Source organism: Malus domestica, chromosome 10 (genome assembly GCF_042453785.1).
Source record: "Malus domestica chromosome 10, GDT2T_hap1".
NCBI classification, from domain to species: domain Eukaryota; kingdom Viridiplantae; phylum Streptophyta; class Magnoliopsida; order Rosales; family Rosaceae; genus Malus; species Malus domestica.
Genome location: NC_091670.1, coordinates 33,597,802 through 33,616,191, shown reverse-complemented (window position 1 = coordinate 33,616,191; position 18,390 = coordinate 33,597,802). Strand labels below are relative to the sequence as shown.

Sequence of the window (18,390 nt, the reverse complement as noted above, 5' to 3'; positions counted from 1 at the left end):
ATTGATAGTTCAAGAAAAATAGTGCTTTAGCCTAGAGCTACTTCTTAAGTTTCAAAACCGAAACTCTAGCCACAAAACCATCTTATGCACAAATACCCAATCATTGCATATTAGGGTTGCATTGTGTTCATGGTTTTGCATTAAGTTCTAGGTCTAATCTTCAAATTTTCATATCTTTCTTAGACTAAGCATTTGGATTCATGTTAGGTTATTCTTTAACTACTTGACTGGAGAACCGGACTAGTCATTGAATCCTCATTTCATGAGCACATCATAACATCATATCATTTCATTGACCGTGTTGATATCGGTGCCACAAGGTGAAGAGTTCAGAAGGAGCTGCCACTTCATGAAGACCGAAGGAGTTCATCTTGTGTAAAGTAAGGTTGCACAAAGGTAAAGCTGCTCCATAGATAGGAATATAGGAATTGAGCTTGTGTGGTCTTTGTATGAACCTTGTTTACACTAGTAGATTGCACTCAATGGAGAGCTTGGTTTTTTAACCCAAATGTGGGTTTTTCCGGCCAAAAACTTCGTCATGTTCAATACTTTGCAAAATTACCTTTATATCCAAATAATCATTGTTAGAGATAAACTTTGTAGAGTGTGCTAGTATTGACACTTTGTTAACTAAGTAAACTTAACTCAAGAACCAAGGCTAAAACAATAACTGGAGATCACTTGTCTTGCTTTAGCAATATCAGTTTACTTAGTTTATATGCTTGTGGCTATCTAACAACATGTACTCAGTTGACTAGTTCATCTGACTAGTCAATATAGTTGGTTTCAAAGTTTTTATTGTAGGGTAATCCGCCTGGTACCAAGTTCAAATGGTCCTATTTTAAACAAAAGAATTTAAGACTTTGAAACTCTAGATGAAATGAATTTTCTACTAACAAGAGAATAAGTCAACACAACTTTAATGGTTAGACTCTTTGCCCTCTATGTAATAATGGCAAGGTTTTAAAAGACGTTTGGCGCTAGTCGGACGCTGGGTTATGGCTTAGCGCTTAGGCAGCTAGACAGGGCCTAGGTGGACTAGGCATATTTAAGTAAATCTATTATATTTCGTGTAAATAAGTATTTGCTTATACTAAAAATATATATATATAAATTCATCATAAATTACAAAATAGAATGACATATATATATTATGAAGTATTGGAACATATTGAAAACATAAGGAACAAGGATATAATGTGTATTCATTTAAGTATGTAACAAGTCTCTTATAATTTATTGTAAAAAATAAAATGTAAAATAAATGTTATCTATTTTCTGTATAAGTGAGTCGTGACCTAGGCAAATTTGGGTGGGTTAGGAGGGTGTCTAGGCGATCTAGGCAGGCGCCTCAGCAGATCTAGGCGCTCTTTCTTAATTTTTAAACGCCTAGAGATAAATATGATATTTCTGATCTTAGTAAAATTCTTATTTTGTGTTGGCAAATGTCAAATGCCAGGAACAACTTTGTGTTTAGAAAAATTAAATTTGATCCGACTTGTTATATAATGACGGCTGCTACAGCTGGTAAGGATCTTGAAACAGAAACATATCAAACGAAAAATGTTGTTAACACGTCAGATGGATACCTCATGCAGAAGGTTTTTATAAATTCAACTTTAATAGTTCAGTGGAGGGCAATTCAGTTACATAATTTTATCACTAGGAATCATCAGGGGCACCTTTCTCTTGCTGGCTCTCGTCATCTAGGCGCCTAACACTATCACTATGGTGGAAGCACTGGCATTTCGGGATGCTTTGAGTTTAGCCAACCCACATCGTATCATGAAATTTATAGTGGAAGGAGACTCGAAGATTGTTGTTGATAGCTTTTAAGGAAAGTGTACAACTTCGTTGAGAATTAAAACCATTTTTGAGGACATAAAATGGCTTGCTTCCTCGCTCCGTTCGGTAGAGTAGAACCACATCTTTAGGAAAGCAAACTTTACAACATATGTCGTTACTTTCCTTGAGCATAATTGTAATAATCTATATCTATAGGTTGGGTGTGTTCCTCCCAAGGCTAAAAATGCTCTTTTGTATGGCTCTCGAGACCTTAGGTGTTAATGAGGTTTCTCTTTAAATTAATCGCACTTTTTCTATAATAAAAAAATTATATATATGAGCTCGTTTGGAAGTGAATTAAAAATTATTGAAAACGTTTTTAGAGAAAATATTTTTTTTATTTCAAAAGTACTTGAAGTGCATCCTACAAGAAGCATCAGTTATGTGCTTCTTGCAAGAATCACTTTTAAGTGTGTTTTTCTTCAATATTCATATGCATTTTAACTAAAGATTGATTTCAAAAATATTTTCATTAAAAACACTTTTATATATTTTAAAAGCATTTCCAAACGAGCCTTATATTATTCATTTTTCTTTCTCTCTCATATACGTTTCATATATCTAAAGAACAAAACTACATACAAAAAACAAAATGATTATCAAACAAGTCATAAGAATCTCGCCTTCGACTTCCTCATTCCTAGTAACAAAGAAAAACAAAAAGTTCATATTTTAAATAAAATAATTAAGAAGGTTTGAGATTGTCCTTTTAGAAACGTTGTACAACGAGACTGCGATTTCACTAGAACAATGGATGAAATCTTGTATGACGCATTCCTTTAACTTCATTTTTTTATAGGATCCGGATCATTTCTTGAGCTCAGAATGGGGATCCTCATGAGCAGCTCATTCGGGCCGTTCAAACTTGATCCAACGGCTGTAATTATTATAATTTTTAGAGGAGCTCATTGTTTAGAGTCGTTGGATCAAATTTGAACGGTCCAGATGAGCTGCTCAGGAGGATTCATACACCGAGCTCGGGAGAGGATCCAATTGCTTTTTTAAATGACCAACGAAGGAGAATATTGTAAGAGACACTAATTGGAATTTCCCAAAAGTATTTGGATAAGAATATGAAAAGGCAAAATGGATGTTGGAGCATCCAAGCAAACAACATGCGTATTAGTAACGGTTCAATTTTCCTTCGTTTCATATGTTCTATCATTTATAAATTATTGTAAATTATTCCGCTTCTTGTAAGTAAAGAGTTATTTCTTGTTCTATTACAATGTAACTCTATTTTATTTTCCAAATATCATAATTCAAATTGTTGCTCTTTATCATCATATAAATATTATTTATAGAAATTTCATTTAATATTGAGATCATTTAATCATTCATATGTATCGAACAAATAAACAACTATGGTAACAATATTCTCATTATTAACTGACAATTTGGTTTTTATTTTTATTTTTATATTTCATACAAATGATTAATGATCTCCAAATCGAAAGAAATTTTATACAAAAAATCTTCAAACTATGACATTTATACAGTGAAATAATATCACATCGTCGTGTCAAAAGGCTTGACACCTTATATGTAAAAAGCCAAATAGTGTAATAGTTGCTAAATTATTTAGCCCACTGAACACTCCTGAAAAAACAAAAAAACATGTGTGAAGTGCAAATTTGAATTAAAAAAAAAATCTATATATATAATTGTAGTCATTTTATTTCTATCTTTCCATACATAACCGAAAAATGAAAAAGATTTTTCAAGAGTCTCGAGAGTTTCTCATTCAATCATTTTCCTTCTTCTTGTTGCTGGACATCTCGTCGTACACATCTTTTATTTGTTTTTCGAGCCTATAGTGAGTTACATATATATTCAAAAAAAATTCTACATATGCATAACTTAATTAAGTACAAATTTTTAAAATATCCAACTTATTTTCTGGTATGGAGAATAGTGTATCTTTTTATCTACCTTCTTTTTTTCCTTGTTAAAAACTTCATTTCTTTAATACATACTTTCTTTTATATTCTTCTATATCTACTGTTCATTATACAGTATTGCATTACAAAATTAATTTATACATGAAAATGATGTATTTTAATTTCATCACGATGCAGTGTGGCAGTCACCTAACGTTCTTTTACAAAAGAAGAGAACTCTTTTATTCCTCCTCTAAAAGTCTTCTGCTTTGTTCGTAGGCGGCAACAAAATAAAGCATATATTCCTAACCTCACTTCCCTGACATTTCTTCCTTTTCTTCTTCTGAATCCAAAGCAGACGGAGTCCATAGTTTTTCACTCTCACCACCCTATTTAATTCTCTCTTTTGTCCTCTGTTTTCTCTCATATTTACCGGCCTTGCGTTGAACAACAAGGGAGGAGTAGATGTTGCCATGGGGAACCTCTTGTCACTTTTCAAGAGCAAGCAGAACAGCCCTGCGGTTTCTAGAAGTATCTCCGGTGGCAACGCCGGCAGAAACCACAGTGTCACTGGTAGAACGCCGTCGTATGATCCCGGGATGTTCGGGAAACCGAACATAAATGATACGAGACCTAGCAAAGCACAGAGTGGTACGGAGAAGCAGCTCTCTACCCAGAAGCAGAAGTACGCTTATATCCCTGATAACTTCACATCCCTTCAACAGGTTTCTCTCTCTTCTCTCTCTAACAAATTAATTATTTTTGCAATTTTGTCTGAAATTAAGCAGAAAACATATGAAAAATTTTCGTTAATTTCACATAAAAATTAGGGAATTTCTTAACTCTTTGGGAATCTCTGTTTTAATCGGAGGATTGTTTATCTCCTTTTAGTTATCATAGGTTTGGTTTGGTTTTGTTTTGGATTGGATTTTTTTTTTTGGGTCTTCTCCTAGGACTATCCTTTGGCGTTGTCCAAAATTCTAAGGTTACTATACACTTTTCAACGGAAAATTTTCAAATAATTGAATAAACAGTGGTCAGCAATAAGAGCGCGGACTCGACTTCTTAATAAACAGAAAACACATGGGAGATCTTTAGTTCGATGCTCCAAGCTGAGCTGTTAAGTCTGCTTGACCGTAAATAGATGAAATTCCACCTCAACTCTCCAAGTCCAAAATGAGTGGGTAACCGTAACTTGACACCTATTGTCCCTCTCTTTAAAAACAAAAAAAAATCTCTAGTCAAAATTAACCAATAATTTCTCTCCTCAGTTTGTTTCTCAAAACTTTGAAATATACGACTCGAGGTTAAGAGAATCATTATCTGATCCTATATTACTTTTATATTAAATTCAAATTTGATATAAGAATGCACCAAAACATGTACACTGCTTTAACCAACTAATCAAGTTCAGTATATACCATTTTTTTATTAGTTGATTTCAAGTTAGAGGCGGAGCCATGAAGTATCAGACCCATCCTGACTTTTTTTCATGCGGAAAAGTTTATTGTTATGGTTATGATTTTCGTAGGCTCGGAGTCCCATTCCAATGTTTTTACTTTAATTTCGTTTGTTAGGCTCGATTTGAGGTTGTAGCTCATATGTTGTGAACTTTGATGAGGACTGAGGTCTGGAGATTAGTGGTAGGAGAGAGGAAGAAAGTTAGAGAGGCTTGGGTTTAGGCTTAAGGAAGGGGATGATGAGGATGACACCATACTAGACCCAAGCGATGGTGATCGATTGCTGATCACAAGGTAGAGTGATTTTTGTAAGATCAAGTGTTTCAGATTAAGACTTTTGAATCCGTTCTAGACTAAAATCCTGGTTCCGCCTTTGCTGGCTCCAGAACAGTTTTCATGATAATTCGCTACATATTAAGAGTAGGGTTTAGACTAAAATTGAGAGTAGGATTACCACTAAACACTGAAAACTAGTTGATTAGCTCCATTGCCTACACCATTATAGGGTGGTTGGCTTGGACCCATCTAGAGCAATTCAAATGACTAAGATCCAAACCAATCGATGATCTCAAAGACATGATAGCATTATTGAAAGTTTCTTATCTCAACATGACTTGGAATATGTTATTGGATGAGCTTAAAGTGTTCCCTTTTTTGTGTTGATATAATATTCGCACTTATTTTAAACATACGTAACAACATGGGCTCTACTAAAATAATAATAATTTTTTTATTTTATTTATTTTTATGGTTTCCTTATCAAATAGTAGGACCTACTGCAAATGACTTATTATTGGTCGTAACTTTCATCCCGTCAATTTAATTGAACACGTAAATTAATAACACCACAATGTATTAGTACCACGTACAATTGTAAATAGATATCCACTCTTTTAGTCTAGTCTCAGTCCTCCCTAGTATTGACTTGGATAGTATTTTTAACTGCTTTTTAGTCATATCCAATTCGAAACCATCACAAAAATACATTATTGAGGGGATTTTTTTTTCTCACCGCACTCTGGTGATGCTCGTCATCTTATTTATAATTATTAGATGAGTTTAAATTTTGAGATTTGAATAGTGAATAAGCACAAATCTTAAAATTGAAATTGATCAAACGATGATAAACAAGATAATGAGTATTGCCACCACTTGAGCGTGCTGCGCAAAAAAGTACCCTTACTGAATGGTTAATTTCTGTTTCTTTATTAATCATGGGCCAAGCAACCATCACGATTGTCAATTATTAATCATGCATGTTGCACGCATCTTTCTTTCTCTATATAAAAAGGGTTTTGCATTAGTGACGTGTCAACGCGTCTCTTTGAAAGCATTACTGTATTTTTAAGGGCATAGTGGAAGATTATCCAATGTGCAATGCCAGCACACAGACTACAAGCAAAGGGAGTGGGACTTGCTTTTACTTTCTTGTCCCACAACCCTACTGTTTATTCTTATAAGTATGATGATTAAAGTAAGGTTGTGAAACGCGAGGGTTTTTTCGGAAAGTGATTTTTGCATACTTATTTTCTTTCTCTGCACAGTCTTGTGTATCTAAATTTTTTTGATTGAATAAGTAAACGAGAATCAATAGACAAAATTAGATAATAGTAACCAAATGAGGGTATATAATCATTTCCCAATTAATCTCAATCATCATCGAGTAAATTTGTTGAAGCTCCAGTTAATACACAACGATGCGTCTATCTGTCTCGTTGCATGATGTGTAACAACTGATGATACTCGGCTCATCGCTTCACATGTTTTGGAACAACTCACAGAAACTCTGAATAGAAATTTGAAAGAAAAAAAAAATATGAACATCTCCTTTAACATTGCAGAAAATCAATTGCTTCCTTTTTTCAGGTTACAGATGCCTTGAGAAAAGAAGGTTTAGAGTCATCTAATCTCATCGTCGGAATTGACTTCACCAAGAGCAACGAGTGGACAGGTTAGCGGACGAAAATAAAAACTGCACTACTGTTTCGTATACATAGACTTACATGCATTTTGTGTTTGGACATCTTTGGAGCCGATGATTTGTTGTTGTTGTTACTGCAGGCAAAGTTTCATTCAGAAACCGGAGCCTGCACGCCATTGGCGATGAACCTAATCCATACGAGAAAGCTATCTCCATAATTGGAAAAACTTTATCTCCATTTGATGAAGACAACCTCATTCCTTGTTTCGGCTTTGGTGATGGTAGGGGCCTTAATCCTTCCAAAGTTTGAAGCTCTGGACCTTTTTTGTTTCGTTTCGTGTTTTGATCGCTGGATTGACTTTACCTCCCTCCCCACTTTTTAGCTACCACTCATGATCAAGAGGTGTTTAGCTTTCACAATGATCATTCGCCCTGCCATGGTTTCGAAGAAGTCTTGGCCTGCTACAAAAAAATAGTTCCAAATTTGCATCTTTCGGGTTGGTGTAATCTTATATCTTGTGTTTTTCATGTATTATAGTTTGGATTATCACTTGAGTCAGAGATTTATAGGCATATATTGTGTTTGAAGGGCCAACATCTTATGGACCTGTAGTTGAAGCTGCAATGGATATTGTGGAGAAAAGTGGAGGGCAATTCCATGTTTTAGTTATCATTGCAGATGGCCAGGTTTAATATCTGATGCTCTCTCTCTCTCTCTCTCTCTCTCTCTCTCTCTCTCTCTCGACTAAGTACGAGTTTCTTAATTGTAAAGGTCACTAGAAGTATCGATACTAGCGACAATGAATTGAGTCCACAGGAGGAGAAGACGATCAGATCAATTGCAGATGCAAGGTAGAACCTGCAACTATCATTTCTTTTGTTTTAAGTATGTCTATGCAATGCAGTTGTCATAGCTAAACCTAAGCAAATCTCGAAAGGCGCTAAATGTGTCGATTTACCAGGCACTGAGTGCATTATTACAGCAGGAATATTGAGTTGAACCTAAAAGATTTACTTCGAAAACTTATGTGAGCAGTTTCTATCCGCTCTCGATTGTTCTTGTTGGAGTCGGGGATGGTCCTTGGGAAGACATGAGGAAGTTCGATGACAAGCTCCCTTCACGCGAATTTGATAATTTTCAGGTACGATAAGCTATATAGCACTAAGTTTATTGCCAATGGAGAGATTTTAAGCAGACATTAATCCTCTAACTAGTTTATTTTCGTTTATAGTTCGTTAACTTCACCGAAATTATGTCTAAACACACAACTTCATCCGAGAAAGAAGCTGCATTTGCTCTGGCTGCCCTCATGGAAATCCCAATCCAGTATAAGGCAGCTGTTGAGTTCGGTATACTTGGGTATGGTTAGCATAAACATCATTTTGATTGGATTAGACTCTAGCATGCGTATGCTTACTAATATAAGTTTTATTGTACCTGGAAAAAAGACGTACGACAGGGAAAAAGAAGAGAATCGTTCCACGCCCTCCACCAGTTCCTTACACCCATCGTGCACCAACTCGCGAACCAAGTGGTCTTTCAGCACCTGCAGGGGATGAACGAAGCGAGATGGTATAGTTTTTTTTATTTTTTTGTAATTTTTACAATTGCTATATATAGATGACCGAAGCGAAATGTATTTGAGCTTCTTACAAATTCAAATAACTGATATACTTTCTTCGTTTCAATTTGAATGCAGCTCTGTCCAGTCTGCCTAACTAATGTAAAGGACATTGCCTTTGGTTGCGGACACATGGTGAGCTGCAGTAGCGGAACCCTTTCTCTCTGTTCTTTCCTGTCTTGCATGCCAATTGCCATTAACAATTATTTCATTGCAGTCGTGCAGAGACTGTGCACCGAGATTGTCCGACTGTCCAATTTGCCGCCAGCCAATTCGCAGCCGTCTCAGGGTTTTCACTGGATAACCGCACAAAGGGATTCGTGTGTATATCAGATTGTGCATATAACTTTTTGAGATTGTCTGCCTTCTGTCAGCGACACCCAGGTATCGAATTGCGCCAGATTGTACAGTCCTGCTTTCTAACTCTAATGTGTAATGCTGCTTCTACTTTTAATCATCTGTAAGATGTTTGGTTGCTTAAAATCACTACAACTGGTGAGTTGTGCTTCTTCTGTCAGCGTTCGCCAATTAGCGAGAACTTTGATGGAGTTCTAATTCGTTCAATATGCAAAAAAAATCAAGTTAATACGAAAAAGAAAAGTGTAAACTTTGTAGAACAACATGCATTAGGTCAATAATCCAGAAACAATTGCTCTAACAGTGACTGTCGAATTCAAATCGTATAACTCTATTGAGGCACGACAATCACATTAAACCGTCACTGTTTCTTCTTCCATTATCGTATCCAATCTCTGCATTGTGTTGAAAATCTGGTCTGTATGCCGGTGAGATTCATCGTCCGCTCCAAATGTGTGATACAATCCACCTTGACTTCTTGACGTTGTTGTCTCTCAGTAGCTTCCTCACTCTACCAGCATCCGCCCATCTGCGCACATCTTCATACATGATGGCTAGAAGAATGTACCTCCCAGCATTTTCGGGGTCCAAAGCAAACAACTTTTCCGCAGCTTCTTCAGCGAGTTCTATGTTATTATGTATTCTACAGGCTCCAAGCAAGGCACCATATTCATCTTTCCCTGCCTCCATGGGCATGCTTCTAATAAGCTCGACCAAGTAACCCAGCTCTTCCCAGAAGGTCAACTACACAGGCGTAGTGTTTCTAGCTTTTCGTTACTCCATAATCTCCTATTTTCTCGAAAAGTTCCAAGCCTTTTGTGATCATCCCTGAGTGACTACAAGTGGACAATAAACACAAAAATACAGTACCATCCGGGCGTAAGCCAGACTCTACAAACTGCGAAAACACTTGGAGTGCCTCATCTACATGCCCGTGCATTCCATAACACCGGATAATCGCATTCCACAGGACTCCACAGGATCACAGTTTTCTCGCTGATTTGATAAAAAATAACTCTGGCAGTGGTTACACGACCACAATTTGCGTACGTTGTAATGAGAGCGCTGCCTAAAACAGCATCGGCTTTCATACTTGACTATATAATGTAAGAATGAATCCAAAGTTCAACTTCAATAGCCGATGCTTCAAAACAAGCAGGAGGAATGCAAACAAGAGTGGCATGGTCAGGCAAGCATGTGGCATGATCTTGCAGCATGGAACGAAAAACCATGAGAGCTTCACGAGGATTCCCACTTGCCGTGTACCCCGGAATCATGGAATTCCAACTAACAGAATCTTTCTCAGGTAATTCATCGAACACTCTTCTAGATGTCTCAATCTCCTCACACTTGGAATACAAGGCAATAAGAGCATTCCCAACAAACAAATCCGAGTCGAGTCCACATTTCACGACATGTCCATGAACAATCCGACCTCGTTTTCCATCTCTCATTGCACCGCAAGCCTTGAGCATAAAAGGGTACGTGTACCGGTTTGCAGGTACACCACTGAACCGAATTCTATCATACATATTGAGGGCTTCAACCAAAGGACCCACATTTGCATAACCCTGAATAACCATGTTCCGCACAAAAACGTCTCTCTCAAGCAATTTATCAAACACCTTCCGTGCAGCTTCCATGCTTGATTCACTGCACTCAACATACTTGCCAACTAGCTTTGCAACAACAAATGGGTTTTGCTCACAACAGTAATTATCTGGGCATGGAGTTTTTTGATTGATCTGGTGCTTCTACAGTGCCGTAGCAAGTAGGTATAGTGATAAGAGTCTCTGCAATGAAGTGTTCTGTATGTTCTGCCACCAATGACAAACCCCAACAATCTGAAGGGTTCCTCCCATGAAATTAAAATCTTTGATTGCCTAGCTAGCCCATTAATTTGGGCTTTCAACAGCTGCATCATCATAGAAGGTACAGGAGTTTACCCAGATACCACCATTGCAGCAGTCTACCTGTCCATGGTAATACAAGCTTACAAATTGTTATTGGAATGCAAAAGGGAATGAGTTCTGCTTCATTGCTTTGTAGTCCCAAACCCTAAATTAGCAATTCTAATATTTAGTTCAAAAATTAAGGTTCCGTGAGAGTTTCTATCAATCTACTCTGGACATTGTTTGGCTCTTTAGAGCATCTCCAATTGAGATGTCAAAAGATAAATGTCCAATTTGATGGCTGACGTAGTAATGTCAGATTTTCTCTTCTTCAAACCCACATGTATTTTATCTTCTAACCCACAAATTCTTCTAACACAATAAAATAATTAAAAAATTAATCGAAACCTTTTCTAATATGTCAAATTTGACAGTAGAAAATTTATATGTCAATCAACGTAGGATTGATATATCGGTAGGAACTTCTTCCTACCTTCATATTAGATAGTGTGGCATTCCAGATATTGGAAAATGCTCTAGAACAACATGTACATGAGAAACTATCGTATTCCGTTCTTGCATGCCTTTTTTCTCAGTGAGTTCTTACTGCACTTAAATATTCATAAAAAAAATAAGACACAGCTCGCATAGTTCTGCATAATCATAACATAAAAAACGCCAAAACCCATCCATGTAGTTGTTCTGAAGAAACATACAGATACCCTTGACAACAGAACCTCCATCTACTTCTGTTCCTTCTCAGCTTCGGTGTTGCTTGGCTTTGGAATTGGTTGAATTCTCACATATGGATTCCTAGTCAATGTCTCTCCTTTCAGTGCAGCAACATAGCGGTCATTTGTGTTCTCTTTCCGCTGCAACTCCCCAAGGAATTCTGCCAATCTTTCTTTATTCACTTGCCCCATCCTCTGATTCACAATTTCAAGCAAAAAACTATCAGCATTTGTGTTGATTCAGAGTACGAAACTGCTTCAAGAAACAACCCGAAATTGAAATCCATTTGAACTAAACAAGGAATTTAGTTTTCAATGACAATAAGTTATAAAACTTAATATCAACAATTTGATGATACGTTACATGAGATTTGATCACTGTTTCTGATCCGACAGGGATCAGTACTGGATGAGTTAAACTGCCTATGTAATGGGTGAGACACGAACAAGTGATGGTTCCTCAACAAGATTTGATTTCATTTATTCACTGTTTCTGATGAATTATAAACACACAGGAAAGGTAAATGTTGGAACCACGACATCTTAGAGGAGTTATACATGAGCAATTATCCGTTCAAGATTACAACGAATATAAACATGAAAATGTAAACAATAAAGTAGGAAAGGCAAGGCTTTAAAAATTTAGTTCAGTGATGTACATTCTTAGCAAAACAAACTCGTTATATACATATCGAAGAAGCGTGATTACTCGGTTGAGTTGGTTCCATACCATCAAACGACGCAAATAAGTCGACATTATGGCACATACATATACACATGTGTTCTATACTAGTGAGTGAAAATCATTTAGCTGGATGTATTTCCTCTATCTAAAGTTGGAAGCTTACACACAGACTTCAACAAATCATAACTTTTCAGGTCACTTCATAGAACATATTACAACTTCACCAACAAGTCAAGATTGCAGCTTTGAATTTGCATCAAACAAAAAAATCCACACAAATCAATGTCACTTCCACATCATCTAATCATCAATTTGATCACCTAAGTTCTTCGCTATTCGAAAAGGGGTTCGTCTAATTCTCCATAAATTAACAATCTTTGCGTAATTACAAGCAAAACCCATTTCGTAAAATCAAATATAATGTCAGAAAACCAACTGGGTTGAACAGAATCGCACCATGGATTCAGGTCGGGCGTTGCGGCGGAGCTCGGCCTCGAGTTGTTGGTTTCCGGAGTTGGTCGTCTGCATAACGAAGTAGCCAATAACGCCCGGAACGACGCCGCAGACGGTGGCGAAGGCCAAGAAGAAGGGCTTCGAGTCACGGGTCTTGTTCACTATCCACCTCCATGTCCCGCTCTTCTCCCACAGTATCGACATTCTCGACTTCCAGCTCGTCGCTCCGTCTCTTCTGCCTTCTCTGGTTTTTGGTTCCTTCTTCCTTCTGTTCAGGTTGAATTGGGCTTTCATTGGACTTAACACGTGTCTTTTTTACATGGACTAAAGACTTAATACGTTTCTCTCCTAGTTGGACTGGAGGTGTCACACCTCTACCCTGTACGGCCCATTAGTTTGAGGTGGGTTGTTAGGGTAGTGGCAAATCTGGTTTGGTTTGGTATTTTAAGGGAAATTTTAACGAAAACTCTCGGTACTGTTCACTTTAACGAAAAACCACATTTTTACACTAAAAAATCAATTCTGATACTATTCACTTTGCTCTTTATTTTGTCCTTATCATTAAAACTCAAAGTTTTCTACCCCTTTTCATTTTTTTTTGACAAACGATATTATCTAAACTATGGGAGAGGGGGATGAGCTTGCAATAATGTGGTTCAAATTCCCCTTTGGTGAGAATCGAACCTAAGACCTCTCACTAAGTGAAGAGAAATACCACTAGACCGTAGTACTAAGTGGCTGATTTGGTTTGACAAAAGAGAAATTCAATTGACCCAAAAGACGAATCAAACCCTAATGATGTGTTTAGTTATAATTTTGAGCTTTTGTAACCGATACAGGTGGCAATTTTGGTCACCAAGCGTTAATATGATTCGAAACTCCATAAATATGTAGTTCAACGAGTCTTCTTTTTAACATGACTCAAAACTCGCACAATTATATAGTACAAACTCGCATAACCACGACATAAATAATATTATTCTATTAGAAAAAAGTAGCCTAAACACGAGCTTATTGTCACCCTTAAATTGCCGTAAACCGAATTGTAACCAGGCTAACAAAATCGAAAAAATGCAAAAGAAAAAGTTATTACATTTAGGTCCAAATGACTAACCAAACCGATGAACATTGATTTTGTTTGGCTTTATTAGGGATTTTGTTTGTACAAATCCAAATCCAACCAAAATGTTATATACAATTGATTTGACCGTGGTTGTGGAAGTAAAACTGAACCAATCTGAACCATGTCTACCCTTAAATGTTGTGCATGTAACACCATCCAACCATTTACTATATGTGGAACTACATTTCTATGGGAGAGCCAATTAGAAAAGTTCTCCAACATACTTCATGGAATCAAATTTCGATCTCAAGCACTATCTTTCATGTGATTTTATCAATGTCTTACACCTTGTACGTGGTTGTCACTCTTTAGCAAAACCAATCACTACAAGCTTGTCTCTGTGTTTGAGATTGAGTTGATCCAACTTTCAAGTTGTTAGATAAGCATGGTCACAACACTAAAGATGTTTTCATGCTGTTACCAAATGACACACGTGCCCTCATTAGGACAGGAGGCATCATAGTCCTCCAGAAGGGCCAGAAATCCCACATGAAAGCCACATCTCATTGCTGGAAGGAAAAAGAAGAATCTAATTAAACATTTGTCTTTTCTGCACAAACTAAAATGATCGATAGCCGATATTTGAGAATCTTTTGTGATTGTTCAAAGCCAGCCCTCTCTCTCTCTCTCCATTCTCTCTACAGTCTTCCACAAGCTCCCACAACTTCCCCACCACCATCCTCCCTTTGCTTTGCTTTGCTTTATCTCTTACCCTTGCATAAGATCATCATCGTGTGAAAGGTTGCATGGCTTTAGAACCCCATTTAAAACTTACCTCTCTCTCTCTCTCTCTGAGAGTTTAATATTGAATGACTAAAATACATGTTAGGAACGTGGTTTAGAAATTTAACATTGACCGAGAGTTAGAGCTTGAATCAAGGTTTTCTATTATATTGGAAGCAAGTGCGATTTATCATTGGATTGGGGGACTAGAAGAGTTTGGAATCTCTTTATGCAAATGATCAAAAGCTCCTCGTCCAAGGTTGCTGTATGTTCTCTTAATCTTAGGCATGAATATTGGGAAGGGTTGGGTTGGTAAAGATTGCAAAAAGTAATTCTTTCGGCAAAGACCTTAAAACCCTCTAGCTCCCTCCCTCCCGCTCTTAATCTCTGTCACTAGTTGGAAAAACTATTTGCGTGACAAAGCAAAATTCGTCGCGCAAGTGAGTTTTGTGCAATGAAAAAACAGCTTCATCGCGCAAGAGTGGTGCTACTTTGCGTGACGTACACCTTTATCGCGCAATACAGTTTGCACGACGAAAAAAGATACTCATCGTGTAAAGTCAGTAAGAAAGCGGCGGGTAATTCTTGTTGGCTGGAAAAAAATGCACGACGAAGTTTTTCCTGTAGAAACCTTGGGCGACAAAGGCTTCGTCACACAAAGGTCGTTCAGTTTTTGGGTCAGAGTATTCAGTGCACGAACACTTGCGTGACAAAGACTTCGTAGCGCAAAGTACAATTAGTTTTTTGAGTCAGAGCATTCAATGCATGTGAATCAGAGGAATCAATACTATATTTAGTGCAGATGTTTGCGCGACAAAGGCTTCGTCACTCAAAGTCCCTAACCTTCCTATAAATATGCGCTTCTGCTCTCCTTATTGTTTACAATTCTGTTCGTGCTCGAATGGAGGATAAAAACCAGAAGCAGAGCATGCCTTCTGGGCCCTATGATATGAGGCAATATGTGGAGTTTGCACATGCGATTGGTGTAGCAATACAGAATAATTGTCCTACTGCTGATTGGCGTTCTTGGAAATATGTGCTCGAGAATGTGAAGAATGCAGTGATGGATCAATTATTAGTAAGTGTGACAAATGTTGAAAATAATTAATTTTGTGAAATTTTTTGTTATATGTTAGAATTAATTATCTGCATATATGTGTAACAGTGTAACTATACTCTTGATGATACAAATGAAGAGTTGATGAAGTTGATGGAGGAGGCGTTGATAAAGCTGTTTTCGTGTTGTTACCAAATGACACACATGCCCTCATTAGGACAAGAGGCATCATAGTCCTCCAGAAGGGCCAGAAATCCCACATGAAAGCCACATCTCAGGAAAGGGATAGGATCCCTTTCCACTTAATCTACCAAGTCCGGGATTCGGGTCGTTGAAATTTGATTCAAAAGCTACAAGGGGCTCCTTTAAAAGTTTTAATAATTGTAGCCGTTGGATCAAATTTTAACTGTCTAGATCCCGGACTTGGTGGAGTAGGTGGAAAAGAATCTAATTAAACATTTGTCTTTTCTGCATAAACTAAAATGATCGATATCAACGGAGATCGATAGAGCCGATGTTTGAGAATCTTTTGTGATTGTTCAAAGCCAGCCCTCTCTCTCTCTCTCTCTCTCTATTCTCTCTACAGGCTTCCAAAAGCGCCCACAACTTCCCCACCACCATCCCCCCTTTGCTTTCCTTTGCTTTGCTTTATCTCTTACCCTTGCATAAGATCATCATCGTGTGAAAGGTTGCATGGCTTTAGAACCCCATTTAAAACTCACCTCTCTCTCTCTCTCTCTGAGAGTTTAATATTGAATGACTAAAATACATGTTAGGAACGTGGTTTAGAAATTTAACATTGACTGAGAGTTAGAGTTTGAATCAAGGTTTTCTATTTTATTGGAAGCAAGTGCGATTTATCATTGGATTGGGGGACTAGAAGAGTTTGGAATCTCTTTATGCAAATGATCAAAAGCTCCTCGTTCAAGGTTGCTGTATGTTCTCTTAATCTTAGGCATGAATATTGGGAAGGGTTGGGTTGGTAAAGATTGCAAAAAGTAATTCTTTCGGCAAAGACCTTAAAATCCTCTAGCTCCCTCTCTCCCGCTCTTAATCTCTGTCTAAATGCAATTGGTTATGCACAACTCATTTGATGTTGTGGTTGAGCTGTAAAAGCCATAAAACTCTTTAAAGAAAGAAAAACAAATATAAAGGCCTGTTTTTCTGTAATCATCATGACTACAAGTTCACTTCTCAACCATAGAACTACTGTTGTACTAAGAAGCCAAAGCTGCCACTTTAAGCTTTGAACACAGACCTAATTCTAGCTAGCTTAGTTTGATGAGTACATAATCACATCTCTCATATGACTATATTTTGTACATTTATGTGAAGAATAGGGTCAATAAATGTATCGCGTTTAACATTTTGCCTTACATCGAAAGCCAAAATTTTCGTTAACTACATTGCAAAAGATGAAATTGTTACAGAAGAAGAGAAGGAATTGGTAGAGAGAAACAAGAGAGATTGTATTGATTGATTAGAGAAAATGTATACAAATGAACTTAAGGAAATGATAGCTACACAATCCCTTATATAGCCATATAATCTAATTACAATAATATCCCTCTAACTATATAGTAACAAACTCCACTACTGAAATAATGCCATGTGGCATTTCTATTATTACTAAACATTTCTGTTATTAATTTTGACATCGTTGGATACTATGGCCGACTTCTGTCTCTGATCAACTGGTGTATCTTACAATCAAACTCCCTTATCCTTTTGCACTTGAGGGTCTTTGAACAGCATTCATCACTTTGATGGCTAAAAACATGTCGAATATATACAAAATAGAGGGAGAGTTTAAGACATCAATTCTAAGGCGAGTACAATATTGCATTTCAACTCTTGGAATCCCTTTATATATATATATATATATATATATAATTTTTTTTTTCAAAACTGTTTGGTCATCTAAGCAGAAAAACACGGTTCGTTAGATGCTCAATAAATCTGCAGATAATTGAAACTGAATGGATAATCCTTGACAATAAATCTTAAAACTGAATGGTTTTGATTATTGAATCACATCCCGGAAAATAGGATAATCATATTATAAAGGGGATCCCGCGCACTCCACTAATACTCTATGTATGTCTACCATAATATTAAAATCACGTTCCTATTGTAATTGATATGGAATTATTGGATATCCGTATGGATGTGGACATGCCTCATGACAGGTTGCGTTATGGATTGGTAACCTTAACATATTTTCCACATGCACCCACCATCCAGCTAACACACAATGGCTTACATAGTAGGGGAAATGGGAGGGTTTGAACCAGGGACGCAATGAATCTTAGAGAAAGATTCGATCTAATCATCAGGGCAATCTACAACCAAATAGTACTATTGTTAGTTCTAATATGTACATGTAAAAGATCTGATTCACAAATGTAGTACAAATACTTATGTAGAAAATTTGGTTGCATATGTTGAGACTTTGCATGTGCTTATAAGTAATTGAGTTATTCCCATATTGTCAATTGGTTTTATAATGGAATCCCAACTTTGTTCATGGTATCAGAGCATGTTGTCTCCAGTGTAAAATTCAATAGCCACACGTGCTCCACGTCACCTATTTGCGTTGTTCATGTGTTAGGCTTGAAAATTCTTTACATGTAAGAGGCAT

General features: G+C 37.0%; 2 protein-coding genes and 1 pseudogene across 2 annotated transcripts; 1 reads left to right on the top strand and 2 right to left on the bottom strand.

Moving 5' to 3' along the window:
- The first annotated feature begins 3,911 nt into the window (after positions 1 to 3,911).
- On the top strand, positions 3,912 to 9,245 carry LOC103445935 (E3 ubiquitin-protein ligase RGLG4-like). The gene is made up of 11 exons (XM_008384988.4): positions 3,912 to 4,450; positions 7,052 to 7,136; positions 7,247 to 7,387; positions 7,490 to 7,603; positions 7,696 to 7,793; positions 7,879 to 7,958; positions 8,143 to 8,248; positions 8,339 to 8,466; positions 8,556 to 8,679; positions 8,807 to 8,863; positions 8,946 to 9,245. Exons 1-11 carry the CDS (start codon positions 4,199 to 4,201, stop codon positions 9,030 to 9,032), a joined length of 1,272 nt encoding a protein of 423 aa, XP_008383210.1. The 5' UTR covers positions 3,912 to 4,198; the 3' UTR covers positions 9,033 to 9,245.
- A 91-nt stretch (positions 9,246 to 9,336) lies between these two features.
- LOC139187709 (pentatricopeptide repeat-containing protein CRR2, chloroplastic-like) lies at positions 9,337 to 11,141 on the bottom strand (annotated as a pseudogene).
- A 277-nt stretch (positions 11,142 to 11,418) lies between these two features.
- Positions 11,419 to 13,157, bottom strand: LOC103445933 (uncharacterized). Its single transcript, XM_008384987.4, has 2 exons — positions 12,850 to 13,157; positions 11,419 to 11,903 (listed from the first exon to the last, which is right to left on the bottom strand). Exons 1-2 carry the CDS (start codon positions 13,138 to 13,140, stop codon positions 11,721 to 11,723), a joined length of 474 nt encoding a protein of 157 aa, XP_008383209.2. The 5' UTR covers positions 13,141 to 13,157; the 3' UTR covers positions 11,419 to 11,720.
- Positions 13,158 to 18,390: the final 5,233 nt, after the last annotated feature.